This window comes from Alligator mississippiensis, chromosome 7, assembly GCF_030867095.1.
Source record: "Alligator mississippiensis isolate rAllMis1 chromosome 7, rAllMis1, whole genome shotgun sequence".
Taxonomy (NCBI): Eukaryota; Metazoa; Chordata; order Crocodylia; family Alligatoridae; genus Alligator; species Alligator mississippiensis.
Genome location: NC_081830.1, coordinates 19,643,165 through 19,669,694, shown reverse-complemented (window position 1 = coordinate 19,669,694; position 26,530 = coordinate 19,643,165). Strand labels below are relative to the sequence as shown.

General features: G+C 48.9%; 1 protein-coding gene across 4 annotated transcripts in view; it reads right to left on the bottom strand.

The window, feature by feature from the left end:
• Nucleotides 1-207: 207 nt before the first annotated feature.
• Nucleotides 208-26,530, bottom strand: part of LZTS1 (leucine zipper tumor suppressor 1) — a 37,558-nt gene continuing 11,235 nt past the window's right edge. For all 4 annotated transcript variants that reach the window (XM_019491561.2, XM_059730697.1, XM_019491560.2 and 1 more), the window contains exons 2-4: nt 10,949-11,430; nt 8,360-9,178; nt 208-6,662 (exon numbers count right to left, since the gene is read on the bottom strand). In XM_019491561.2, the coding sequence (XP_019347106.1) occupies nt 5,985-6,662; nt 8,360-9,178; nt 10,949-11,293 (1,842 nt within the window). In that variant the 5' untranslated portion in view covers nt 11,294-11,430 and the 3' untranslated portion in view covers nt 208-5,984. The remainder of the gene's footprint in view (nt 6,663-8,359; nt 9,179-10,948; nt 11,431-26,530) is intronic.

The window sequence follows — 26,530 nt, the reverse complement described above, 5'->3', positions numbered from 1 at the left end:
AGCTGTACGCAGTAGGTGTTTTTCTAGTGGCTCACCATGGCAAGGTAATACCTCATTTGCCTTGAGCAAGTAGCTACAGTAGCGTAAGCCTGTGCCAGGTGTAACTCATTTCAGTACCATCCTAATCCTGGTTTCCTGGGAATTCAGACTAGGTGACTGCAGTGATCGTTCTAGCCTTCAGGTCTATAAAACAGAGGAGAAGCAAAATCAATTTTAAAAAATTTATTTATAAATAAAAACATAAAATGACCAGTAGTTTTATGTCAGTCACCGGGAAGAACATCCAAAAACCTGCAAAAAAGGGAAGATATGTACAGGCTGAACTCTGGCCTTTCCCTGTGGCTGAGACAGGACAGCAGTTACTCACACGCCTAGGACTGATACATCGGCAATGCACACGGTCGAAATCAAACACGGCATTGTGCAAAGGCAGCAAGTCAACGTCTCCGGTCAATCACATTGTACAGCGCTTGTGGAAGAGAGGGGGCTGGTGACAGGACGAACTCCAATGGGGTGCCAGGGGGGTTGACAGGAATTTGCCCCCAGTCTTCGGTGAGGGCAGGACCAGAGCCTGAATGGCATATGGGCTGATGCCTGGTAGAAAACCATTAAAGGGACCCGGACAGGAACAATTTGGCTCCCTGTGGATCCTACATCTTCTGTATCTCATTTTTCTTGCATCTTAACTCTTCCCCAATGGACTCCAGTTAATATACTTTAGCTCTACTGCAAGACATGAGCTAGGTGCAGGATCCTGGGATGAACATCCATAGCTTCTATCATGCAGGAACTCAAGACTAGTAGACGTGCCCCCGAGGTACTGACTTGCCTTCCTCCATTGTATTTTTTTCTTCTTGATCTTCCAAATCACAACCCAATCTGTCTTTTCAGTAGGTACAGGCCCAGACCCCAGACCCTAGGGTTGAAATCCAGAACCCAGACCTAGATCCATCTTTATACTGCTCCAGAACTCATAGGGGCTCCAAAGCCAGACACAAATGTTGCACTGCAAGCCTGTTGCACCTTCCACTCCAAGTCATTTATTCCAGGATTCTGCATTTGCACCCATGTGTGTAGCTCCAACTTTAGCGGGTCCCCAAATAGCTGCAGGGCACCAAGCACACAGAGCCTTAATATTTTATGCTGCAATACCTCTGGAGCAAGAATTGTCTGTCCCGTGGTGTGCGCTACCTGCCATCATGATGCTCACCCGTGTAACCACCCTGGCTGTGCATTGGCTCATCCCATATAACTTGGTTGCCATTCCTGGGTGCTCAGCATCTCATGGAAGTGGCCCAAGCATCTGTTTTCAAAGAGGAAGCTGAAAACACAGGTGTTTTGCTGTTGCTTTCTTAAACTTTGTTCCTTTTAGCAGCCAGGGAAAAAGATGAATATTGGAAATGTGGAACTGTTCCTAGTCGAGCTGTTTTCCAGTAGAAACCAGTGGCTTTTTAAGGCAAACAAATGCAACCATCCCTCTTTCCATCTGAGGCTGTCCAAGGCATCTCCCCTGCTGTGGATACAAGGGCTCCATTTCTTTGGTTCCAAGCTATGGTCTTGTTCATTGCTAGTTTCTAGGCCCCTCCCTGCCTCGGTGTGCAGAACAGCCCTACAGAGAGGGGGTGAACGTGTGACATGCACGGGAGAAAAAAGCAAGTATGTTCACTCCACCGAGGGAGGAAAAACTATATTACATGGAAATGTCTGCAAACATGCAGCCCGCTCCTGACCGAAAAACTTTCAGGGGAAGGGGGAACTGGAGGCAACTGTGCTCTGTCTGAAGGATCAGATGGGTTTTGTCACCAGAAACGGAGAGGGACTCATTCGTACGGATGGATGGATGGAGTGCCAATGATGCTCCCTGCTCCTGGGCCCAGGGAACAACAGCAGCTTCCAAGCTCTGAGAAGCAGCCAAGTTGTCCTTGTGTCAAGAAAGGCCCAAGACACAAAGCAGGGATCAGAGTGGGATCTGATCCCTCCCGGAGCCTGTGCTTGCATTAATACTCGGAGAGCCGGTTCTCTTATCTTTGTACCTCATTTTTGCTCACAGCAGCACAAAGGCTGGGCTACATCGGATGAGCTCGGTTGTGAGCCCCATAAGTGAAAAAGCATCCTCCTTTGCATGGGCTGGAAGCATGAGCTGGGATCTACATGTGGGACAGAGCAGCTACTCTCCTCTCATCCAAGGTAGGAGTCTAAGCTGTCCTCTTTAATACACTGACCTGCCTTCTGGAGCCAATGCAGAGGAAAACCAGGAGTGACACTGGGACTTACAGACTACCTGGTTCTTGCCCTATGCGGGGAGCAGTCAAGCTAACTACTGCCCCTCACTTGGGTTGGCACAACCCATCCCAGTGGCTCTGCTCTGGCATTCATGACTCCCTAAAATGCAAAACAATGGGGCATTAGTCCCATGGGCCAGGACTGGGCCTTTCCCTGTCCTGTTGGTTTCTGCTTTTTGCAATAGATGGCAGGATGATGACAGTGATGGCTGAAGCCTCCTCTCAGAAAATGAGAGGAGATTCACTTGTGCTGCATGCCCATTGTGTTTGAGCCCAATGCAGATCAGTGTTAGAGGGGCACCTGGTATGTGGGGAAATGCACAAGGCACAATTTGGCTTCAAAGCGTGGGGGTTGGTGACTGGAAGGTCACTTCTCCACCCCTCAAGTCCTTCAGCCACTGGCTCAAAACTAGCTCAGGTTTGGGAAGCGAGTGGCTTAGGGGTGACTAGCTCCTCCCTTTGCATTCATGCCTGGCTAATAGTGACGGGATTGGGGAGGTTGCTGGCTAGCACAAGCAAAGGGAGTTTGGTGAATTTTGGTCCTGGCTGCCAGTGGATAGATACCATGAGGTGGTTTTGGCTCAGGTGGTTTTACTTACCTGGCAGGGGAAATCCCCTTCTTGGCCTTGAATGGCTCAATGTAGTTGAGGGTGAAGGCCCGTCCCTTGCACTGCGGGCAGGTTGACCCCTGCAAGAGTCTACAAATGCCTCCAGATGCTAGGATCTCGGCTACACAATTAGTGGTGCTGGGGGCTTGTTTTCGGGCTCTCCTTCCAGCTTGCTCCCTCAGCCTTTTGGCTCGGGGCAATCAAGACTAGGGGGCATCTGAACTCCAAGGCCTCTGGGCTTGGAGCTTGCATGTAGGATGCTTGCCATGAATTTGGCAGTATCTGCAGCCCCAGGCTGAAGAGCCTGGGAGGGAGGAGACTTGCCGGTGGTAGCGCCACCACGACCGAGCTCTGCTCAGTCGATAGAATTCAGAACTGATTTGGCTGATTTGGCCTGAGACACGAAATTTAAAAAAAAAGAAAAAAGGACTGTAAAAAACAAACAAACCCCACTGTGACGATTGGTACAGATTAGTCCCCTGGTTGGCATGTTCAGGTGTAGGGAAAAAACAGGCTGTGGAGATAGAATTTTTTTCTTTTTCCTTAGGTTCGTTTCAGGCCAAAAGGGAGGAGGCCCCTGAGCATGACAAAGGCTTGTGGATGAGAACCCGATTTCTCACCTCCTGGCCCATTGGAGGCTGACCCTGTTTGCACCTCTCTGGGGTAAAACTGGACAGTGTAGCCACGTGGGCTTGGAGCAGCGTTTAGCAGGTGCCAAGCTCCCTGGAGTTCATTTCTATGCTGGAGTTTTCCCATTACAGGCAGGAGGGAGATTTAAGACGGTGGCTAGAAAACAAAATGAGATCATTTTCTTTTACCAGCTCCTGTCAACTGCTGTGCCTGGAACCCACTGACTTAATGGCACAGAGGAGAATAATAAGGCAGCCAGCATTTGATAGGCGAGAAAGTGTGGGGGATTCAGTCACAAAGAAGAGAGAGAAATTGCCTCCGAGCTGGGTATGATGCATGTTGGGCTGAATCCTCCCTTGGAGTAACTAACACCAGTGGCTTCTGCAGTGTTTCTCCAGGGAGGAATGCGGTTTGGAAATTCAGATAAATGCTTGTTCTTTATGTGATAGAGATGTCCCTACACTCAGCTACCTGGCTGACAGGACGATAGTGCAATAGCCTTCCCCTTTGAAAATCTGGGGCCTGATTCAGCATCGCAGCCATCTGCGGTGATTTATGCCAGGAGAAAGTGGGTGTAAAATGCTACCGTTCCAATCTGACAGCATCTCACACCCACTTGGCACTTTATATAAATGGCTGCACAGAAAGCAAGAATCAAGTCCCCGAGCTTCGAATCTTCATCAGATCACAAGGGCAGTGAGTTTCCCAGAACTCTGTCAAATCATTTGCTGCCACTAGTTCACAGGCTTGGTGCAGTTTACTCTTCCCAAGGACCAGGGCTAGAAAAGAGAAGGGTGGCACGGCTCAAAACTGAGCTAGGTTGGAAGCTCAGCGCTGGCACGGCAGAGGCTGGGCAGAGGTGCAGCACAGTGGATCGGTTTTGTCCAGAGCTGAAGATGGGTAGGATCACCAGGAATTGAGAGTTCGCTAGGTTTCCTCGCGATGGGAATAGCATAAGGAGTTGCAGATCAGACGGGAAGATTAATGATGGGACATGGAGGTAAATGGAAAATGCGGCAAACCGCAATGCGAGTTTTTGATAAGATAACCAGTTTTCTAAACAGAGGAGCATAGTCAACCTAATACCTGTGGCGTTCAGCATTTAATAAGGCGCTACGTGGGAAATGGTTAGCTAATCTGGAGAAGATGGATTTTGGTGGAAAGAATGGATGCCGGGTTAGGAACTGGGGACAAGGCCTCAAAAGCCAAACCCTGACAATTGTTTTCAGCTTAGCTTTTTGGATACTGAACAGTTTTCAGTAAAAGCGTTTGCAAAGCATTGCTCCTGCGCACCTTAGGGTTTCCTTTCAAAATTCTTTTGAATTTTTCAACCTTTTTTGGTGCAGCTTCTGTCCTTTATCCTGACTGGCTCCAGGAGCCTGGATTTCATTGCTCTGAAGTGGTCTGGGCAAGGGGAGCTCATGAGCCCAGATGTGCCCTTCAGAGCAGTTGACTTTTCCTGGTGGCTCTTGGAACTTGTTTTCTGTTGCACCTGGTATCAATCCTCATCCATTTGCCTCCCAGAAACCAGACGGGATCCTCTAATCCCTCTTCCCTCACCTGTCCATGCCAACCATTATCACACCAGTCAAGTGGATGGATGGGCTCATGTCAAGCCTGCTTATCCCGGGGCCTGAACTAGCTGAAGGCTGGTCATTCTTGAGGCACTCTGTGTTAATCGAATGAAAAAGAAAGCTCGGCAAGATTTGAATCCAAGTCACCGGCATGGCAAAGACCCACTCAGCCCTTAGCAACTGGAGCCTGGAAGGCTTCCACAGGTCTCTGGTGGGATAAAAGCTTACAGATCTGAGAAACCAGAATTAACTGGAGGAAAATTAATGTTTTAGAGCAGCTTTGCATGTTTCCCAGGCCTTGGGCCAGGGTTCAGTGGCTAAAATGGGGTGTTAATCGTTTCCTGTAGTGCACAGGAGGAAGAGTGGCTGTGTCCCTAGTCTCCCTGTTCCAGGGGCTGGACCAGTGTGCGTATTATTTGCTGAAAGGAGGCTGGTTTCCTTCAAGTCACTGACCCAGTAGTCCCTCTGGACTCCTGGGAATTTTTGGCCAGTGTCATATAATTCCCTGATAGAAGAGTTGTTTGCTAAAATCCTGTTCCCCTCCCACCCCCCCACCCCTTTCCCACTTCTCAGTCCTATGAGCAAGGGCAGCGAGCACCTTGCAAAGGATGCATCAGACACGAGGAGCAGATGATGGGCACGTCACCATTGGCACACACGGCTTTTTCACCTCTGCAACACGACAGGCAGCTGGGGCACCGTCCTGGTGCAACACTGGGGGCTCATGAGCTGGCTGGGCAGCCGGCTCGGCTAATACACACACAGCTCATCCGAACTTTACACGGGCCACCTGGCATGGATTGAGCTGCCAGGATGTACTCCTCTGTCCTCACCTGAGAGAGGCCTCCCTCCTCACTGCCCAGATGTGGAGGGACAGGGAGCAGGCCTCCTCAGATCTCGGTGGCAATGATGTCTTCATAGGGGACGTCAGTGCCGTGGATGTCCAGGTCGATGGGCTCTTTGCCATCCTCCCCTGCGGCCAGCTGCTGGAGCATCTTCTCCAGGTTCTGGTTCCTCTTGTACATGTGCAGGTAGCTCTGTTGCAGCTGCTTCTGGTACTGGATCACCTTCTCCTTCTCCTCCTTCCAGACCTGCCGCTCATGCTGGAAACTTGAGGTCATCTGCTCGTTGTTGTCTCGCTCTGCCTTGAGCTCTGCCTTCAGCCTCTCCAAGTCCCCCTGAAGGGCTTGGACATCCTCCATTTTCCAGCTGGCTGGGTTGACAGGGGCTGCCCCATCCCTCCCTTCGTTCCACTGCTCCTTGAGGATGGTCAGCTCCGTCCGGAGGTCCACAATCTCCTGTTCCAGTAGGTTCACCTTCTCCCTTAGCAGCTCTGACTCATTCTTCTTGCGCTGGAGCTCGTTCTCGCACACCTCCAGCTCCATGGTCTTTGTGTGCAAAGAATCCTCCATATTCTGGGTTTTCATCTCCACCCCATCCATTTTCCCTCTCACATCCTTCAGCTGGGCTTTCAGACTCAGGATCTCACTGGTCTTGGCATTGAGGTCTGTCTGAGACTCTTTCAACTGCTGCTTCAGGAGGGAGATTTCACCAGACTTCTGACAGACCTGAGGGGGGGAAAACAGCACCTACAGTTAAGGCTACTGCCTAGAAACCATGAACCCTCGACAGAAGAGGCCAAAACAATAGTAAATCACAGTGTCATTTAGTTTCCTCCTTACCAGTACAGCCAGTGGCAAAACTGGGGAGAGAACCCAGTGGTCCCGGCTGAGAAATCTGCTTTGGCCCTGGTGCCAAAATAAGTTTTACACTCGTGTGCCACCCCTGAATGTTGCACATAATTCAGGTGCAAAGAACTATGTATAGAAAAGGCGAGATTCATATCCATTAACACAGACTTGTGAGTGGAGCCTATCTGGTAGTTATGCCAGGTCTTGACATGAATGAGTCTTGCCCACCGCCCAAAGCACGGCTGTAGGACTTGAGCAGCTAAACCCCAGTGACACTCAGTGCGACTTGAACTTCCAAATCCCTCAACAGCTTTGGAAAATCTCTTCCCTCGAGGATGCATTTTCAAGGGCTCTGTACCCACAGTGCATCAAGGGGCCCATTTCCAGCAGCTCCTGCTGTTACGCTCGCAGCCAAAATGTCCAGATCCAAAAACCACCAAGCCATCTCAAGCACTAAGCTATTCTGGACACCTGGCCCTTCAGGAGTGTGGTGCTACCATTATCAGTTTAGACACAAATCTATAGAAATACTTAAAATGAAAACTCACATATGACAGAGAGTTAAAATCAATTTATACTAGGTGCTGCTGCCTCGTGAACAGATTAGACCCCAAATAGCAATGCTTCTGTCTGTGTGGCAGGGATGAATATCTGTTGGTGTTTTTTATTCAGACTGCTAGGAAGGAAATGTTGCCCTTGAGTTTTCAGCAGTATAAGTGTCTAGTTTTAACAGTGCCCAATCAATAAGAAAATTACATAAAACTTCAGCCGGGATTGGGAAGGTTTTAATCCTCTTTGATGAATGACCAAGATAACCCCAGGTAGTTGTTATTTATGTAAGTAGAGCAGCTTTACTGTTCCTGCGGGGGCAGTCCGCAGTGTGAAGATTTGTGTGATTGGATATTTGAACAACTGAGTTATTTTACTGACCCATTTTTTTCAAACAGTATTTTTTGCTGTGCAGTGCTGAGCAGGGGGGAAGTGGGACACATAAATCAACAAGTCAGAGAACTACCATCTGACAGGCAAATGGTTTCTCTGGCTTAAGCAGACATATTCTCTGCAATCTGTGCTTACAAGCACCCACATGCAAGCATGCGTGAGCTAACTGCAGTCAAAGATGGCTGAAACACTTCACTGGTCAGCATAGTGTATTTATACAGGAAAAGCAGAGACCAGGAGATGGAAAAGAGTGAAGCACGCTGCGTTAATGGTTCTGATCTCAAGCCTCTTGAAGACAATGGAAATCTCTCCACTCACTTCACTGGGCATTGATAGGGCCTCAGTTGCCTGCCTACTAGAGTTCTGGATGCTTTATAAATGCAACAGAGAAGTGAAATAAAGGAGATTAGACATAGTGCATCTGTAGATGCAAAAGGGTACCTGTGCAGGCAAGAAGGTATTTACACAAACTTGTCTTCACATACCTAGTTACCAGCTTTGTATGTACACCTGTCCATTTTGGGGATGCAGTCATTGACTTCCATGGGCACACTCACTTTTCTGCAGTCACAGCAACTGGGAACCCCCCCAACTACTCTGGTTCTGGTGTTTCAGACAGGGCAGTGCCTTACCTCCCACTGAGTTTCTTCCAGCGCTGGGGCAAAGTTGGTCTTCTCCTTCTCATAGGATCTCAGCTTGGTCTCCAGCAAGTTTTGCTCTTTCATGAGCTTTTCCAGCTCATCACGGAGCTGCTGCTTCTCCTGCTGCAGCTGGAACACCTGGAGGTGCAGGACCTGCTGCGTCCGCTGAGTCTTCTGGTTGGTCTGCTTGAGCTTGCTGTTGCACTTCTGTTTCAGCCCGTCCATCTCCTCCTTGCAGCGCCTCTGCTTCTCTTCATAGACCTGGCAGGAGGTGACTTCTTTCTCTTCAAAGCTGGACTGGAGCTCCTGAAGCTCCCCTTCCCTCTCCAGCAGCTTCTGCTCCAGCTCTTGGATGGTGGACTCGTCGGTGGAGATAGGGGACCGGATGCAGGAGGTTTTCTCAGAGGCATGGTGAGCAGCTTTCCCGGGGTTGATGATCTTGTTGCCACTGTCTGAGAAGGACATGGCCTTGAGGCTCATCATGTTGCTATCTTGGATGATGGAGCACTGGGTGATGTTGTGGGCTGAGCCTCCAAAGCGGCTGATGGGCCCAACGGGGGTGACCAGGGGATCCAGCTGGTAACTGCTGCTGGTACTATGGGTCGGGAGGCTGGACATAGAGTTTCTTCCAGAGTCGGACAAAGCTCCAGAGCACAATGTGGGCTTGAGTTCTTGGTCCTTGGTTTTTTCTGGAGGATGCAGCTGTTGAGAAATGTGACTGCCATTTTCTGGAGAGGAATGGAGGATGGCACCTGACCGAGGGATCACTGGCTTGAAGGCGGTGGGCCTGGAAGCACTCTTCTCTGCACCCTGGAGAGAAGCAAAGATCTTGTTAGTACATTATTAAGGCCATAGGTCACTCTACTCCTTCTCCTTAGAAGCCTTCAGGCTTTCTAATGGCAGCCATGGGGTCCTCAGTACCTGGGGGGTCTATAATTCAGAGCATAGCTGCACCCTGTTAGTTGACAGATTGTGCAGCTGTCTCTTCAGGGAGAAAGGGGGAAGGATAAAGAGTGAAAGGGATGTCCATACATATCATAGTCAGCTGTCTGCAATCCCAAAGCTGAGGAAAACTCCAGAGTGAGCTTCAACTCCCCTCCCTTGCTTCCTCCTGAAACAGCAGTGAGGCCTGGCAGCTCAGCCACACTATCTACTTCACTCTCCTAGCTCTTCTCCAGCCATTCCCAGCTGTGGCCCGAGCTCTGGAAACGTGCAGGGTGAGCATGCTCCAAATCCAGTAACTGCAAAGCATGATTTAGCCAGCTCGTTAACAGTAATTGGAATCCAGGGGAGTGATCTTAACAGTACTCTCCATGGGAAAGGATAGGCTGGGTGGTTCTAGTTCTTTGATAGGGTGAACCCAGAGCACCAAGAGGTTAAGAAACTCATCTGACAGCACAGAACGAGTCAGTGGCAGGGTAGAAAAGTCCCAGATAGTGGGAGTCCTGGCTCTGACATTTCTACCACTCCACCATGCTTTCCTCCCAAATGTAGGAATGGACTTTGAAGGCCTGATTCCCTACTGCCCTGCACCTTATGCAGCTATGAACATCAGGGCAGGTGGGTGCCTACATCTTGTACGTATTTTGTGTTGGTGCAAATAAGAACACGAGAGCAAGGCTGTGACTCCCAGTGCCCTCGTGTCCTCACCAAGTCCTGAAGTCTTAACCTGGGAGATGGGCCTGCCCTTTATGATGAGATAGGAAGGGAATCCCAGAGCTATTTCTCTCTTCCAGCACAGGGTCTCAGTCTGGAAAGTGTGGAGACACTCTTTTCAACAATACTGCTGCTTGGATGAGGTGGCAGGTAGCACATGTCCTGTTGGGCTGGGCCTATCCTCTAATTATTTTGATCCCTGAAGCATAATGGGATCCTGTTCCCAAGCCAAAAGTGTGCTGCTATTTCATACAGGATACTGTTCCCCCCGGCCTGTGTCCCAGCAGGGATCCTTTAGTTTCTTACAGCCCCTGAAAGCCCCCACAATGAATATCCCTGAAACTGCACAAGCTGCTAAGTTGGTGGAGCGCACACACACATTCATGGAAGCGTTTCAGGGCAGAGGAATGAAACTGTTTGCAAATTGCAGCCTCATCACAAATATAAGCGAGGAGTTGCTAGTAATCCAGTTTCTGGCTCCAGCTGCAAGAGCTTTTACAGATGCTCTTAGCTTCCTTACAGAATCAGAACATGCTTCTTGTTTAACCAGTGGCTGCTGCCTTCTGAAAAAGCTTCCCACACCCTCCTGTTTATTTCTGTCTGTACCTTCAGGACTCTTCATTGCCACAACAGCTACCGCCTGAGCACCTCTGACTCTACCCCTATTTCCCGTTTTCCTGATGCTTATAGCTGGGAACCTGAAGCCCCACAACCCATTTGTCCCATAAGGTGCATTGCTTTAGCTGTTCTCCAGACAAGTCTCGCCCCTGGTCACTCCAGACTCAGACAAGGGCTGGTCCATTGGTGCCAGTCTCAGTTGCATCCTGTTTGCACCAGGAGCCTGCCACAGTAGCTGCAATTAGGGTGAGTCCCTGGGACAGACCAGACCTTAGCCAGGATGGGAGCGGTCTCAGGGTTACTAACCAGTTCTAGCTGATTGGAAAATGGCATCAGTTTCTGTGGCGTGTGGCTGCCATAGTCCATACCAGTCGCCCCGGCCTGGTCCCCGCTGGACAATGAGGTATAGTCCGTCCGGTGGGTGGCGTGGGCTTTCTGGCTGACCTTGATGTAAAAGAAGTCCTCATTCTTGTTGCCTTTGGAGCTGGACTTGTTGTGACCGGAGTCCTGGGAGAAGCCGAACCGCAGAAGCCCATCTGAGTACCTGTTCAGCTTCTTCAGGTGGGAGGACTTGCGGAGCTTGTACTGGGAAGCCCGGCAGTGCTTGCTGTGGAAGCTGTGGCCAGAGATGAGGCTACTGACACTCCCCATGACGTCCCTGAGCTGAGGGCATGTAGTGCAGAGAGGAGACCCCAGGTGTTTCTTCTCGGGAGATGTCCTGGCTATGGGTGGAGAGACATTGTGCTGCAGTCATAGCAAAGATCTCGCTGTCCCTGGAAGCTGTGAACCTGGGGGAGGCAAGAGGAAAAGAGAAGAGGATTGCACAAAGCAGCTGAGGGGCGTTGCGGTTTCATGACTACTACTCAACAGAGCCTAGACACTTCAAGGTGGGATTCCCTGGCCAGTGTTAAGTTCGACTCAGCTTAGATGATCTAAATGGTCCCTGAAAGTCTTAACATCTGTGTATCTAAGTGACTGGATGAGTGTTTGCATCATGAAAACACTCACCCCTGGCATTAAGTAGCAAGCTCCACAAAGAGGTCAAGGACCCATCTGACCCTTCTTCTCCAGGTCACGGCTGCAAGCAGTTTGGCAGGGAGCACGCTCATGGTGTCCCAGTCCTTCCCTGCCACAGAGCTAACAGACTACGTCATGCTCCCACCCACCACGAACAGGGAGAAGCAGCAACACAGGGAAGCCTGCCCCTTCACCCCCATTGCATGATAGTCTTTTTTTCCTCCACTTCTCTTCTTGTCTCACCTGCCTCACCTGCAAAGTCTGCTTTGATCACTGAAGTGTTGCCTCTCACTGACAGCTTAAGGTGAATGATCGTGGTTAAGCTGACCTGCTTTTGGAACTGGAGCGTGTTCGTGGGAACTTGGCACACACAGCACCTGACCACCGCTAATGGCTACCACCCCCTCCTGTCAGCCATGCTGAGTCCAGGGAGACACATTCAGCTCTTTTAATCTTTCCATCTAAGTCAGCCTCTTGCTCCCTGATCTCTCTCCAATTTTCCACGCCCCTCTTAACCTGCCTCAAAGGGATGTTGTGAGGCTTAATTACATTTAATGTCTATGCAGCACTTAAGAAGACGAGAGGCATTACATATGCACTAAGCATTATTATTATGGTTCAGAGGTATGCAGAGCTGTATACTAATTCCCTTTGCTAGAAAAGCAGCTCTTCAGAGCCTCCACGGAGCTGGGCTTCCAATGGCGGGGGTATAATGAAGATGTACCTTCCATCTAGATAATTAAAGGGTTGGGTGGGAAGAAGGGGGGTAGGGACAGGTTGCTGGTAGGCAGAAATTAGAGCATAATCAAAATGAACTAAATTCAGCTTCCATGGGAAGAACAGAATGAAGGAAAATTGCTTGGTGGCTGAGTCATTCCAGCAGGGTGAACAATCGGAAGCAATTCTGCTTCCCACTGCTTGCAAAAGAACTCAAAGCTTTTATATTCCCTCTGCCTTGGGTGTTACCACTGCCTCTCTTCCTTCATCTGGCTGTGCTTCAGTCCCAGAGCCCTGTAAGCATGCAGGTTTTGCATGGGATACCTGCAGGGGGAAAACTAAGGTTGGGGAAAGACCATATAACACTGTTGCACAAGGCAGCACAGTGAGAGAGAGTTAAGGATTGCAAGAGATATATATTTTGCCTGGGAAAGAGGGAAAGCACTGATTCTCTGTCTGGGATAGCAAAAGGCAGCTTGTGACAAGGGCTGCCCCTGTAAGGGTTTGGAGAAGTCAAGAGAGGTAACGTTAGTCTGAACTCAAGCAGGAGGCAGGGTAGATGTGCACCTTATCGACTTAACTAAATCAGGGATTCATAGCCCAAGCTTTCATAAGCAGTGGGCTTATTTCAGCAGATGCTGTCTGATGCTTGAAGATGCTAAATAGCTTCAGTTACTTCGTCAGGGTGGGTCTTTCATTTTTGGAGAGTAAACTTGTCTGGGGAGGCTGGGAGGAAAAAAAAAGACTCACAACAGAGCTGATGGGCTTGATCCAGATGGGAGAAGTAGAGCTTAGAATAATACAGCCATGCTGGCATGCATGATGGCGGATGACTAGGAGTAGTGCTTTAGCAACAGTCTTCTCAAGAGACAGGCTCCTAGCCAAGCAAAGACCATCCTGGTCCCAGCCACTTGGCTAGGACAGAGAGGCTTAGCAGGGCTGTGGGTTGTGGACAGCTGTCAGTTGGTTTTGATATATATTTTATATAATGTAACTCTTTTCCCTATAGGGAGGGGGTTCCCTTCTAGATTGCTAGGTAGGGCTGTTAGCCATAGGCCACTTTGAGGTTTGGATCTTGGCTGTTCATTTAATTCATCAGTTGTCACCACTATTTTCTGGGGCTTTTTCCAGTCCACTCTTAAATGCCTCAAGCAATGGAGCTTCCACCATGTCCTGGAGGCAGCTATTCTACCATCTCATACATCTTGCTCTCAAAAAGCATTTCCTACATTTTCCTGTTCTTAATTGTTTCTCATCCCCTCCTGATTAGATTCTTCACCCTCCAAGTTAGGTCATCATTGCAGGTACCCAAGCCAGATGCAACTTTTCTGACCTTCCCTTGCATGTCTGTTATCCTGGCCCCTTAACAACAATTTCTATTGTTCTTTGAGTAACTTCCCAGCTGCTGCTACTCAGGTGCCCTGTGCTTGGAGATGGTGTTCTGCACCCCAGCCCTGCAAAAGGGTAATTACATGAAGACCGAGGGAGTCCAATTAACTTTTAAGTGTTTTATTAACATGCTTCAAGGATCCCAGGTTAACCTAAGGTAGAGGACCAAGAATTTAAGATATTCACTCTAATCCCTAAATCCAGTTTTGGGGATTAAGGGGGAAGTAAGTAGGAAGCAAGGTGTGAATTTGGGGTTTTTCTTGCCTGGTATGTCAAAGCAATCAGTGGCTTTGGATGTATTCAGTCCACTAAATAAGAAGGATAAAGTGAGTGGAGGGAGAAGAAATGCTGCTCCCCACAGCTAAATTAGCGCAGAAACTTGATTACATAGGAGAGTGCACTTATCTGGCCTATGCCTGTGTGTACAGATCCCTAAAAAAAAAAAAAAAGGCAGCATCACAGAGGAAAAGCTTCCAAATAGCTATTGCCCAAGCAAGGCAAGACTTTCCTGCAGACAGTACAAACAAAAGGAATAGGAGCTGTTCTAGCTATGTATGCAGGCTGCTGAGATTTTTCAAAGCTGCCTAAGAAATGTTGATACTTCAACGTTAATAGAAACAGAGTACTCAAACACCACAGGTACTATTCTACCAGCAGAAGACAGGCTGAAACAAAGAAGCCTCCCCCTCAGGTCTATCTTCAAATAAAAATGCGCCTATATACATTAGCAGGGTTGTTGTTAATATTACTATGGTGCCCTTTGTTTTAACTTGCCTCCTATGTATCAATAAAAGGAGCCTCTTTAATATTGAAGGGGGTGGGAATCATTTCCTCCAAAGTCCAGGCAGGGTATCCAACGCAGGTATTTAGTCTGAATTGTTCTACAAATGGCTTCTGATCTGGAAGGCCTTCATAATTGGAGTTCCTGTTGGCCTGATTTTGTGAGAGCCTACAAGTCTGAGTAAGCTCCGAGCTCAAAATCGGGCCCAGTGCCTCTCAAATTGGGTCTCCTAACTGGACCCCCACAAGAATTAAAGGCCACTTTTATCTTAAGCAACTTGTTTCAGGACTTCCCAGTCTCTCTGGAAGAGGCGTTTCAATGATTCTCTTCCCTCCTACGCACCCCTGAAAGACTTGGGGTTTTTTTTTTTTCCTTTTCACTTAAAAGCTAACATTTGAAAAGCATGGAGGAGTTGGCATTCACTGAGCAGCATTAGCATAAACTGAAGAGCCCAGCAAACTGTCAGTCTGCAGAAAACTTGGAGCAAAGAAAAAAAAAAGCCCTTGGTTCCCATCTCCTCTCATTTGGAGGTGTATGGAAAAGGTGCATGTGACTGTACAGGTCTGGGCAGAAGTGTGCAATGATGAGAGACAGAGAGAGTGTCTCATAGGAACTGCATATGTACAGTGAGCATGTGTGGATCTGGTGTGTGCGTGAATGCCTGGCACTGGTGTTGTGTGTGTGAGTAATGAGTTTGTGCTGTCGAATATGGCACTTGTGACTGTATAACACGTATGTTTGGCATGCATGTGTGACGTGTTGCTATCTGCCCGTGCGTATAGTGCCTGGTGCCTGAAAGTACCTTGGTGTACGTGCTATGTCCTTGGAGGTGGTACATCTTTATCTGTGTCAGTCTGACACTGACTGAGCGTGAAGGGTGCTTTATATGAAGATTGCGAATGTCACACGTGGTGCCTGAGTGGCCACGATGGTGAGTGTGCAGTGTGTCTGACCAAGCTCGCCTGTCTGCAAGGTGTCAAGGTGACTTGTGCAGGGTCAGGAAGTCAGGCTGAGCACTGTGGCCACAGCCTTGCCATTGTGCTAACCCCATCCCAAGTCATTAACCTCTCAGGGAGCTGCAGATGTCAATCCTCTCCCTTCCAAACCCTTGGCCTTGTCTGATTTGGGGGGTTAAACATGATTAAATTAAAATGTGATTTGCTCTGTCACTCACCAACTGACAAGGACTAAAATAAAGAAAAGGCACAAGCCTTTGCCCTGGCCCTGCCACCTCCCAGCAAATTATCTCCGTGCCTCAAAGCCTGCGCTTGCTCTTTTGTTTCTGCTGGTTGGGCTGTGACAGTCTTTTGGGATGTGGGGGGATGGAGGCTGCACAGGCTCCAAGCTGCTCTGGTATCAGTCGGACTTCATTACCAATGCATTACATGTCAAAGCTGCACTGGGGGACACAATGAAGGGCCTGGCCAGAAAGCTGGTGCTTTGTCATGCAAACAGGGCTGGGTGTGCAAGATAGGGTGGAAACTCATGTTAAAGGACCAAGGGGTCCCCAGGATAACAGCATGGTACTGTACTGAGCACGGGGGGATTACAGCATTGCCATGGGGCAGAGGGATCAGGGGCGAGGGCCAACTTAGTGCTGGCATAAGGTAGCCCTACTGATTTCAGTGAAGAATTCATCCTACACCAGGGATGCTCCTGGCCCCCGGGTATTGGTGTGTGTGTCTGAGCAGCAGGGCAAGCTGGTTATTAAATGGGAGAGAGCTCAAAGGCAGGTAGCTGTGTTTGCATCTGGCTAGACAGACACCCTTAACAGGATTTTGAGGGCCTGTTAACAAAACCAGTTGAGGTGGAATGATAATGGCCCATATGTGGGACTTGTTACAAGGTCCCTGACAATCTCACTGCTCATTTCCCTGTGTCACTGAACTCAGCACAGTACAACGAGAGGGGCTGGTATTAATCTGTGTGATGGGAGGTGATGAGAGCCCCAGGGCTCACCATGCAAGGACCTGAACAGAGTGCCTGCCCTGAAGAAATTAAATGGAAAAGCCGAACAAAGGGTGACGGAAACAGGGGTTAGCTAGTCCTGTTTCACAAGGCCCAAATACCTAGGGGTCAGACTAACTGGGACCGCCAGCCTCAACAATACGGAGGGACCAAAATCCAAGGAGACTTAGACAGCTCAGGGTCCTTTGAGACCCTGAACCTAAGTGACTTGCCCAAGGTCACATACCAAGTCTGTCACAGAGCCAGGAACTGAACTCAAATCCCTCAGACCTATCGAGTGCCTGAACTGCAAGGCCAGGCTTCCCTTCTTATGGCTCGTGGGTACCAAGAGCACCCGAGGATGACGGGCAGTTTCAGAGGAGCCTCTGTGTTTTGGTGCTTTGCTCTGCCAAATGGAAAGACAGGGGGGTTCTGTGATACCCAAACAGCCATTTCCCGCAGGGCCTGGGAGTGCGACTCCTGTCCTGATCCTTTCTGGCTGTGTGGGCTTAAGGGTCAACTCTTCTGAACTTCCATTTCCCACTCTGCACAATAGGGCGAATGATCACGGGGGAGGGATTTGCAAGACTGCTTTCAAGGTGCTTTCAGATCTCCAGTGCAAGGGATCCCTGGTACATTTTTATACCTGTGTGAATAACAAATAGCACAAATGGACTGGATGTCTCCACAGGAAGCCTGTCTATGTACAGGCACGGAGAGCTGTCCGGTCTCCGCATTCATTGTGAGCCCATGGGTCAGAGGGAAAGAGCAGGGAAGGACAAATCAATTCCTGCCTTTGCAGGAAGAAAAGGAAAACTAAACTGTGCTATGCAGTATTTAGTTTTATTTCCTTGCTGCCCCTCAAAGCATATTTGCTTTGAAGCCATTTGTCTGTTCTCCCTGTCATCTCTCCCTTGCTAATTTTCACATGGGCAGTCTCCCTCCTTCCGCCCCCCTGTTTACTTTGGCATCTGAACAATTTTTCTACGAGCCTTTCTCCAATCTTTGCAGCCCATCTCTCCTCTTTCGCTGACTCCCACTTTCACCCTTCTACCACTCCTCCCACGGGGTGCGAGCATTTCCTTCCCTCCCACCACTGATTTTTTTCTGTTCATGATATGTTATTATTCATCTTTGCTACTGCCAAACAGCCTCAGTTGCCTAGCAGGAGATCAGGGCAACTAGGTGCTCTTTAGACACAGTCAGTACAGAGATGGTACTTTTCCTCCAAGGGCTCACAATCTAGGATCTCCATCTCTACTCTCCCTATAATGTAGGGAGGCAATGCTATCTCCTTCCATCACCATACTATACTCCCCACTGCCTGATCCTTAATGTCACCATGGACTTTGAGGACCTGATCCAGAGGGAAATATTCCAGCTGGCAGGTCCGTCTCTGTGTTTAACTCAGAAAGAAGAGTTGGCAAGCCGGTCAGTTGACCAGTCAAATATTGTCAGTTGACTGCATATTGATGACTCATCAGAGATTATAGCAATTTTATAAAAAAAACCTACATTTTTTGTCATTTTCCTGACAAAAATATGATTTTTTTAAAGTGTTTTTTGGCACATTTCTTAATGGGAAATTTATGCTTTTTTGTGTATTATTTGAACCGATTGGCAATTTTTTTACAATTTTTGACTGATCGTTTTTGATTTACCCCAGCTGACTTCCTCCACCCCCAGCTGATTTCCTGCCCCTTGGGCAGGGGACCAGACCCGATGATCTCGTGAGGTCCCGTTCAGCCCTAATGTCTATGAATCGATGATATTTGACCAGTCAATCGACCAAACTTGATTCGACCAGTTAAATATCCAGTCCTACTCAGAAATGAACTAAAACGAAACCACTCATCTCCAAGCCTTTGTTTTGGGAGTGAGCCATGGACTCCAAGCCAGGATGCACCTGTCCCTGATTTCTGGGAGAGGTTGAATCCAACCTCATATTGGATGCCCCTGAGCCGGGATATCCAAGCATTCAGTGGAGTCAGGCAGATTTAAATCAGCTGAGGACTGAGCCCCTGGTCTCAAGTGTGTGCAAGGGAGTGAGTGTTTGTTTTATTAGGATCCTGTAACTCCACCCTGAGAAGGTACAAGGAGAACATGGTTCTACCGTTTCTCATTAGAGCCAGGATCTGAGAAGCCTGCTCATTTCAACCCTCCAAAGAAATGGCAGCAATAACTTTTCAAGTGCCCTGTCAGCAGAGCCAACCCTCGCCCCCACACCATAATGTTACCCCTAATCGTTCTAATGGGTATGAATTCAAATGCCGCCCGTGCAGACGCCATCCTTTTGGCGTTCAATTGTCTCTCTGCACTAGTGAAGGGCCCCATTACAAGGCATTCATTCACTCTAATTCATTGTCCCCCATTCATTCATTGACATTCATTGGGATCATTTTGATCGCAGGCAGCAAGCGAATTGAGTCAGGGATTCACAAAGCTCGCACATGTGTTCCATCCTGATTTGCCATTAGTTAAGGGGAACACTTCAGATGAAGAATAACCAGCCTCAATTACATGTTACATACACTCTAATAGCCCAGGAGTCCATCACACTTAATGTTATTTCAATGAACAGTAGGAGAATTCACACCCACTCGCTGTTGCTTATTATCAGAGTCGGCAGTGGGTCTGGCACTAATTTGGGTAGGCTTGAAGCCAGTGCAATGTGAATCTGTTGTACCATCTCTCAGCAGTGCCTCTGGGCAGCTGGGCCTGTGCATTTGCACTAAAGAGCCTGCTGTGGGGCCACAGACTAATGGTGCAATGGCTCCGGGAGGGAAAATGGGGCAGAAAGCAAGCAGTGAAAAAAAGCATCTTTACCTACTGGGTGGCTCTCTGCACTCAACTATATTGTTCCAGCTGGAGGAATGGCCCTGCCAGCCCAGCCTGAGGACGCTGCTGCTCCCACCAACATAATCTGATTCCAAGGAGCAGAAATAAGTAATAAATTGAGGATCCGTTTTTAAATCTACTGAGCACCTAAATCCTTCAGGCTCAGCTTTCCTCCTGAGGCACTCAGGGTTCAGCATGCTGTTCCTTGCTTGAGACCTGACCACTGAACCGTAGAGAAGTAGGGCTGGAAGGGACCTTGAGAGATCATCTAGTCCACCCCTCTGCCTGTGGCAGGATCATCCCTACCCAAGCCATCCCATACGTGTCTGTTGTCTAGCCTCTTAGCAAAACTACGCAGTCAACCCTGGCATAAGAACAGACAAAACATTTTCATCTGTCGCAAGTAAAGCAGGGGGACCACAGTGACCAATGTCCTGCTGCTGCAAAGGTTGTTAAAATAGGTTCAAAAGCTCCAAGGAAAAGGGACACACTCCCCACTACATTGGAAGTCAACCCCCACCCCCCATAGTCCATACTCATGTGATCACGGGGTGAAATTCATTCTTGATCCCAATTGATCTGAATCTGAGTGGGGGACAAGACCCGCTAGTCAGGAGCCTCTGGGTTTGAGTCCCAGCACAGCCCAGTCATGATCCCCAGCCTTGGCTACAACCAGTACTCCACGCTTCCGAGGAAGTCTTAATAAAGACACTAATGCACGTAGCAGCAAGAGGGGGAAAAATTCCTTCCGGCCCCATGCAGCAACTAGCAAATGAAAAAGCAAACACATAGGCATAGCTATACCTATATCATCCTTAACTACTGCCTGTCCAACCTCTTCTTGAGCCCCTCTGTAGATGGAAGTCCACAACTTCCCTTGGCAGTCTATTCCACTGCCTCTCTGTTCGAACACTGCAGAGCTTTGTTTCCCGATACCCAATCTAAACTTACTATGCTGCCACGTCAAGCCATTGGTCCATGTCCTACTCTCTACAGCAAGAGAGAAAAGGTATTTCCTTTCATCTTTATGGATGCCCTCCAAGTATTTGAAGACTGCTATCATGTCCCCTCTTAATCACCTTTTCCCATAACCAGATCCATGTAGCTGGCCTCTTGCAACCATTGAACCACATGAATGTCAAAGTGCACTTGGCAGAGCCCGTGGCAGAGCTAGGACCTGGCTGAGTAAGGACTGAGAGGACCTTCCTGAAGATGCTCGATTTCTCCTGGTCACTGGCAGGGGCACAGAGAATTACCTGAGGGGCCTGTCATTTTTGAGACAGAAACTCTAGTGCTGTCCCAGAACTGGGACTATTTTTGGTTATACTGGGCTAATTAGATATAGTGGGCTAATTTGGCTATAGTGGGCTATAGTTGACTAATTAGCTCAGCAGTAAATGGTTCAGTGTCTACACATGCAGGGCTATTAGGCTGGAGTAAACTAATAAACTCCACAGCAATGCATGTGTAGATGCTGACACAGCTGGCTAAGGCACAAGGGTACTTCAGTGTGGGGGCTGCCTGCCCGCTAGCCCTGCATTGGAGCACCCTCATGCCCCAGCCAGCCCCTCTGCAGCACGTTGAGCCAGGTCAGAGCAGCTCCGTGCTGGAAGGTTGATCCTCAACATGCTGCGGTTCTGGGCACATGTGTAAACGCGGCACCTGGGAGCAATAAACTCCAGCATGATAAGCGCTGGAGTTTATTGCCGTGCATTAATATAAATGTTTAGATGCACCCAGTATGTATTTCTGCTCATGAAAGCATTGGGTCGGGAGTAGAAATCACAGCCTATTAAGGCTACATGCTTTGAATGGCTGATTTCAATGCGACCGCTCTGATGGATCCCAAGCCTTGAATAACAAGGGTGCTACATGACGGGGGTTGAGAAAACCGGGGAGTCCAGGGTTGAACTAACATTTAGCAACAAGATAGGTTGGCAGAGCAACTTGTAGAGGTAGCTGAGTTGGTGTTTGTCACTCAGCACCTCATTTAAGCCATTCCTTTTCTTTACAAGAAAGTGTCAGGATTCCCCCAAGGGAACAGCCCTATTAAATTCAATAAAGGAGTCTGTCCTGTCTGGAGAATGGTTATAGGAAGCTCACTTTCTCTAGAAACTGTCTATGAGCCAGACCCTCAGCTAATATGAATCAGCAAGTCCCCTTGACATCAGCGGATGTACCCTGACTTACACCAAAGGAGGAGCTGGTGCAGCAAGTGCTTGCAATAATTCGTCCTAGCACGTCCACACTGCCCTAAGGCCTTAATTGGTGGGAATACTCATGGGGCTTTCCCCTAAGAGTCACCCATCAGCAACATGAGCAAATATGTTTGGGCTTTATTTAGTGGGCTCTAGGATTAAAATGAACCAGGAACAGTTAGAGCTTACAGCTAAAATGCCTTAGCTTCAGCTAACGGGCACTGTTCCCAGAAAAGGCTGATGCTAGCACACACAGGCTGCAGAGAGCTCCAAGCAGGTTCCAGCTCACAGGAAAGTCACAGGATGAACAAAGTGACCTAGTTGGGTAGGGACAGACGAGGTGGGGGAGTGATCTTAAGGGAAGCAGTGCCCGAATAGCACAGGGTGAGATTAATGAGCTCAGCACACAAAGCCAGCCGGCTCCCTTGCAGCCCCTGGGGTATCAATACATTTTCTCTGCCCTGGCTGCAGCACCTGACCCTTTGTACCCTTCCCTGGTTCCTAGTCCTCATGTCCACACAGGATAGAGGGTTTGTTTCCTCAAGCGGTGCTTGCCAGTGAGGTGAGGTTACAATCCATCCCTCTCCCTACTGTGTATCAACTCACCCCTTTCGTGGCCACTCAGGTCTATGTGCCTGATTTCAGCCACACAGGTATAAGCCTATTGGCTTTCCTGGAGTCGGTCCTGATTCATCCTGGTGTCTGTTGGTCCTTGATGAGGGAACAGTCCCAAAGCTGCTGTTTCAGACACTGCCCCCGGAGTCCCTCCCAGCTGTCCAGCTGCATCTGGCTTGGATTCTTCCTGCCCATGGGGTTGGCAGAGCCCTGGCTTAGCTGCCATGAGTGGTATCTTACAGTGCGGTTCCTCCTGCTGTTTCTGCGGGAAAGGAAACTCTGCCTGGTGCCAAGTTGGGAAGGGGTTTGCCTGCTGGCGAATTTTGAGTCCAAGGGAGCAAGTGAGCAATCCTTTTCCTAAGAGCTGCTTGCGATCCTCATGCCTAGGGCATTACATTACTTCCGAGCTGTATAAAGCAAGTCTGAGAAGGATGTGATTGGCCTACAAGAGGTGCTGACCAAGGCAGGGATAAGTGGCAAAACAGCAGCAGCCTGATTTGCTCCAGTCTGCATCTGATCTTCCCTCCATAGCCAGTCATTAGAAAAGGGACAGGGTAATTCAAGCCAGGCTGATGGGGAATTACTAAAGGAAGCATTTCCTGCATGCTGCGCCTGTTCTGCCCAGGCTCCTGGCTCTGCTGGGTTGTCAGACAGAAGTTACCACTTTCAAAGCCAACCCATATTTTGAGCAAAAAGGGAAAAAACAAAAGGAAGAGATGATTTTTAGTATGAAATGCCACGAGGAGGCTCTTGACTCCGTCTCCCTCTGCCTCCCCGACACAGCTGCAAAACTATTAAATAGTTTTGCAAAGAATTGAAAGGTTGTGGCTGGGAGTGATGCTTGAAAATTCTGGTCTTCTTGCCTGCTGGAAATGTACCTTGCCTTGTCCAAGGTGCCAGGGAGGGCACAGCACATTTTGGAAGCATATCAGCTCATACCGAGTGCTCCAGAGAACAGGCTCAGTAACAGCTGGATCTGGAGTTAGTAAGGGCAGTTACTGTGAAAGCAACTTGTGTCTCTTAGCACCATCTGCAAGTACAGGCCTGAACCCAAATGCATCTTAGTCTTGACCTATAGCACTCTTGAGCCTTTCACCAGCTCTGCCAGGGCCTTTCTGTCCTATTCCACTCCATCCCAACCTGCCCAATGGCTGGATGCTGCATAGCTCAGTTGGGATAAGAAGGCTAAGGAAACCCACTGTGCTTGGTGCTGCATGCACTCATGGTGAAAGGCTGCTCCTGCCCCAGGAAGCATGCTCTTCATCTCATTTTGTCTTCTGCAAGAAGCCTCACGTCATATACATTTTGAACCTCATCAGTGATTCAGCACTGGAGCATGGTGCCCACACATAGCACTTCAGTTATGCCCTGGTACAAAGGAAACATTTGTATGAGCCATAGTTAAATACTCTTTGGGGGGTGGGGAAGATCTTTTTAGTTTATTTAATTCCTAAGAGCATCTGGCTTTTCCCACTAATGAGCAACTAATATTGCAATTAAAGTGTTGCTAATTGGAAACTGAGCTTTGAATCTTCTGGTCTCCCTTGTCCTCTTATGAGCTGGCTGAATCTTTGGGGATTCAGGGTTCAGTCTTACAAGGCATGGAGTGCCCTCAATCCCCACTGAAGCCCAAGAACATTTGGGGGCCCTTGGTTTGTAATGAATTCATGCTTTGCTGATAACAGGCATGCTTACTCAATAAGCTATGTGCAACAGCAGGGAGCTGGGACTGGAGCGTCTCAATCGTCCGGCACTGAACTCGCAGGCTTCTTTCTAACCTTTGAACTAAAGCTCTGGCTGTAAGATATCATAGCAGACAATCCCTTTCCTCCCCATGAAAAAATGCTTGCATTGGTCCGCTACATCCTGACAGCTGTTCCAGCCACTTGGTGACAAAAAAACTCCTAGCAATGAACACCTTGTGAGGATGTTGCTGGTGGGACATGTTTCAGGAAGATTTTGCGTGGGATGTGTTGACTGGCAGTTACACCCACCACCTTTCTGAGGAGTGCCCCTTCCTCACTGAGATGCCAAATGACTGATCTTCTTCATGAAATATGGGTGAAGGGGATCTCACATCCCCAACACCAGTTATTTTTGGGCCTGGGAACTGCATGCATCTGACAGCTGATGCCGAGGTGGGTGACAGCTGAAATGCCGAGCATAGTTTTCACTTCAGATCTGAAAGGCCCTTTTCACTTGTCTATTTATGAATCAATAAAGCAGGATCTGCCAACGCGGAAAAAACAAACCCCCAAAAAGAGTGTTCAAAGGGTCTGGCGGCTTATCCCTGGCTGCCATCAGTACTGCTCCTCCAGTACATCACTGTGGGGTGCTCTGACTCTGAGCAGTGTTTAGGAAGCAACAGCGTGTTTTGCATTTGTGCAATGCACAGAAGTTACCATAATGACCAGTAGCCAGTCATTATAACAAAGGAAAAGTGCAAGTGGTTCAGAGCTGGAAGTCTGTTGAAGAGATGAAGTTCCCTGAAGGGCTTCAAGATTTTTTTTTTCTTCCCGGGCTCAGTGGAAATGCCATAAGAACCATCTTCCTTGTGGTACTGTGACCTTTCGAATACAGCTTTTTGGGAGTAGCCAGTCCTTGATGCATCTGATGACAGGTTACCCCCACCCCTCTACTCAACTTGGGCAGTAGCACAGCCAGAAATGAAGCCCAAGTGACTTGACTCATCTAGCTAGTATAAAATGGTGCTTTGGGAAGCACTGCAGTATTTCTCAAGCCTGATCTCTATGATTAAATCCCTAGTGATGGGGGAAGCCATTTCCTGGTTGTTAATGACCAGTTGATGGTGCTAAGAACCCTCAAGTCAGCCCATCTAATAGTGCCAGGAAACCGCCTTGTTAGTGCAGTGAAGTAACCCTGTGAAGATATGGAGGAGAAAGCATCTTTGCATGTAAACTGAAAAGTTAAAAGTTAAGCCGCAGGTTGCCATAGAGACATGGTTTGGTTTGCAATCTTTCTTTTATTTTTGTCCTCCCCTCCCAAGCAATGGGAGAGCATCTGGGAACTAACTGGGAAGCCAGGCCACCCGGGTCCTGTTTGGAAGGGAGCCTCTGACACACGCAACCCTGAGTGCTAGGCAGACTTTTCGGGCATCATACCTGAGGCTGGCACGCCCTGCGTGCCCTGACTGCCAGTTAATTCTAGGTAGCAATGTATGTAGATAAGCTGGCATGGCCATGCCTCACTTGGATGTGCCCCAGAATACATCTTAAGTTGAAAGCAATCCTGGGACCAGATACCATAGTGATTGATGCATGATGGAGAAGAAAGAAAGAGGCAGAAACAGAGGGGAGGGAGAGGAAGAGAGGAGGAAGGAAACAGAGAGAAATAGGAGGGAGAGAGAGACAGAGCAAGAGGAGGAAAGCAGAGAGAGCGGATCTCCAACCACAACTTGGAAACTGAGTGCACGGCTGAGAAGCCAGCTTCTCCAAAGCCTCCGCTTCCTCACCGCAAGGCAGGAGGGAGCCTGGAGCCTGGGCACAGCTCTGGCCTGAGCATCCTGCACAGCTGAAACCCCTGCAGCAGAGGCTGGGGTGTAAGATAGGGACTCACTGTGAGAGACCTCCCCCAGCTGAACCATTCTGTGTCAGTGATCGAGCTCCTTCATCAGCTTTAGAATGAACTGATATGTACTGTCCCCTTGAACTTTCAGCTCCCTTTGCCGGGCTCCTCTCTTCATCTGCACCCTCCGCTTAGCTCAGTTACTAAAGTACTACTCAGCAGAAGCACTTGCACTCTTTTACCCCTTCCTTGTGCCACCTTTGCAGGCAGGATAAGTAGCCGGGTGGATCCCTGAAGCATATCCACTTCTGATCTGCTTTGACCCCATTCCCTGTTCCTGGCTCTGCTGAGAAATGGTCATTGGCTTCCACTGCACAAACATCCCTGACCCCTGAGACTAGCAAACATGGTCCTTTGGTGCGTTCCCTACCTGTCATTCCTGCCTCAAGTCTTACAGCTAGGAAGTCACCAAGCTCCAACCCTCCAGGCAGAACCACAAACCTTCACCAACTCTTTCCACTTCAGGCAGGCTTCACTTTTGCAATGAAAGGACTCAGGTTTCACTCCCACTAGTCATTTCTTGCTGGAGTTTACCAGCCAAGATGTGTGCAGGTAATGGTAGCCCACTGATGAGCCTACGTTACAGTTTTCCCTGTGGGCTAAATGTCAAGCTCTAGAGCCTCGGACCTTTATTTCCATGCTGGAGGTCACCCCATCCATCTCTGCCGTGTCAGCTGAGAAGGCGTCTGTCATATAACACCCCCTCCATCAGTTATCCTTTGGGTTTGAACCCAGGATTGGCACAGACCCTGGCTGCCTGAGCTCAGGGATTAACTCCATTACCAGCTGACAGTTGCAGAA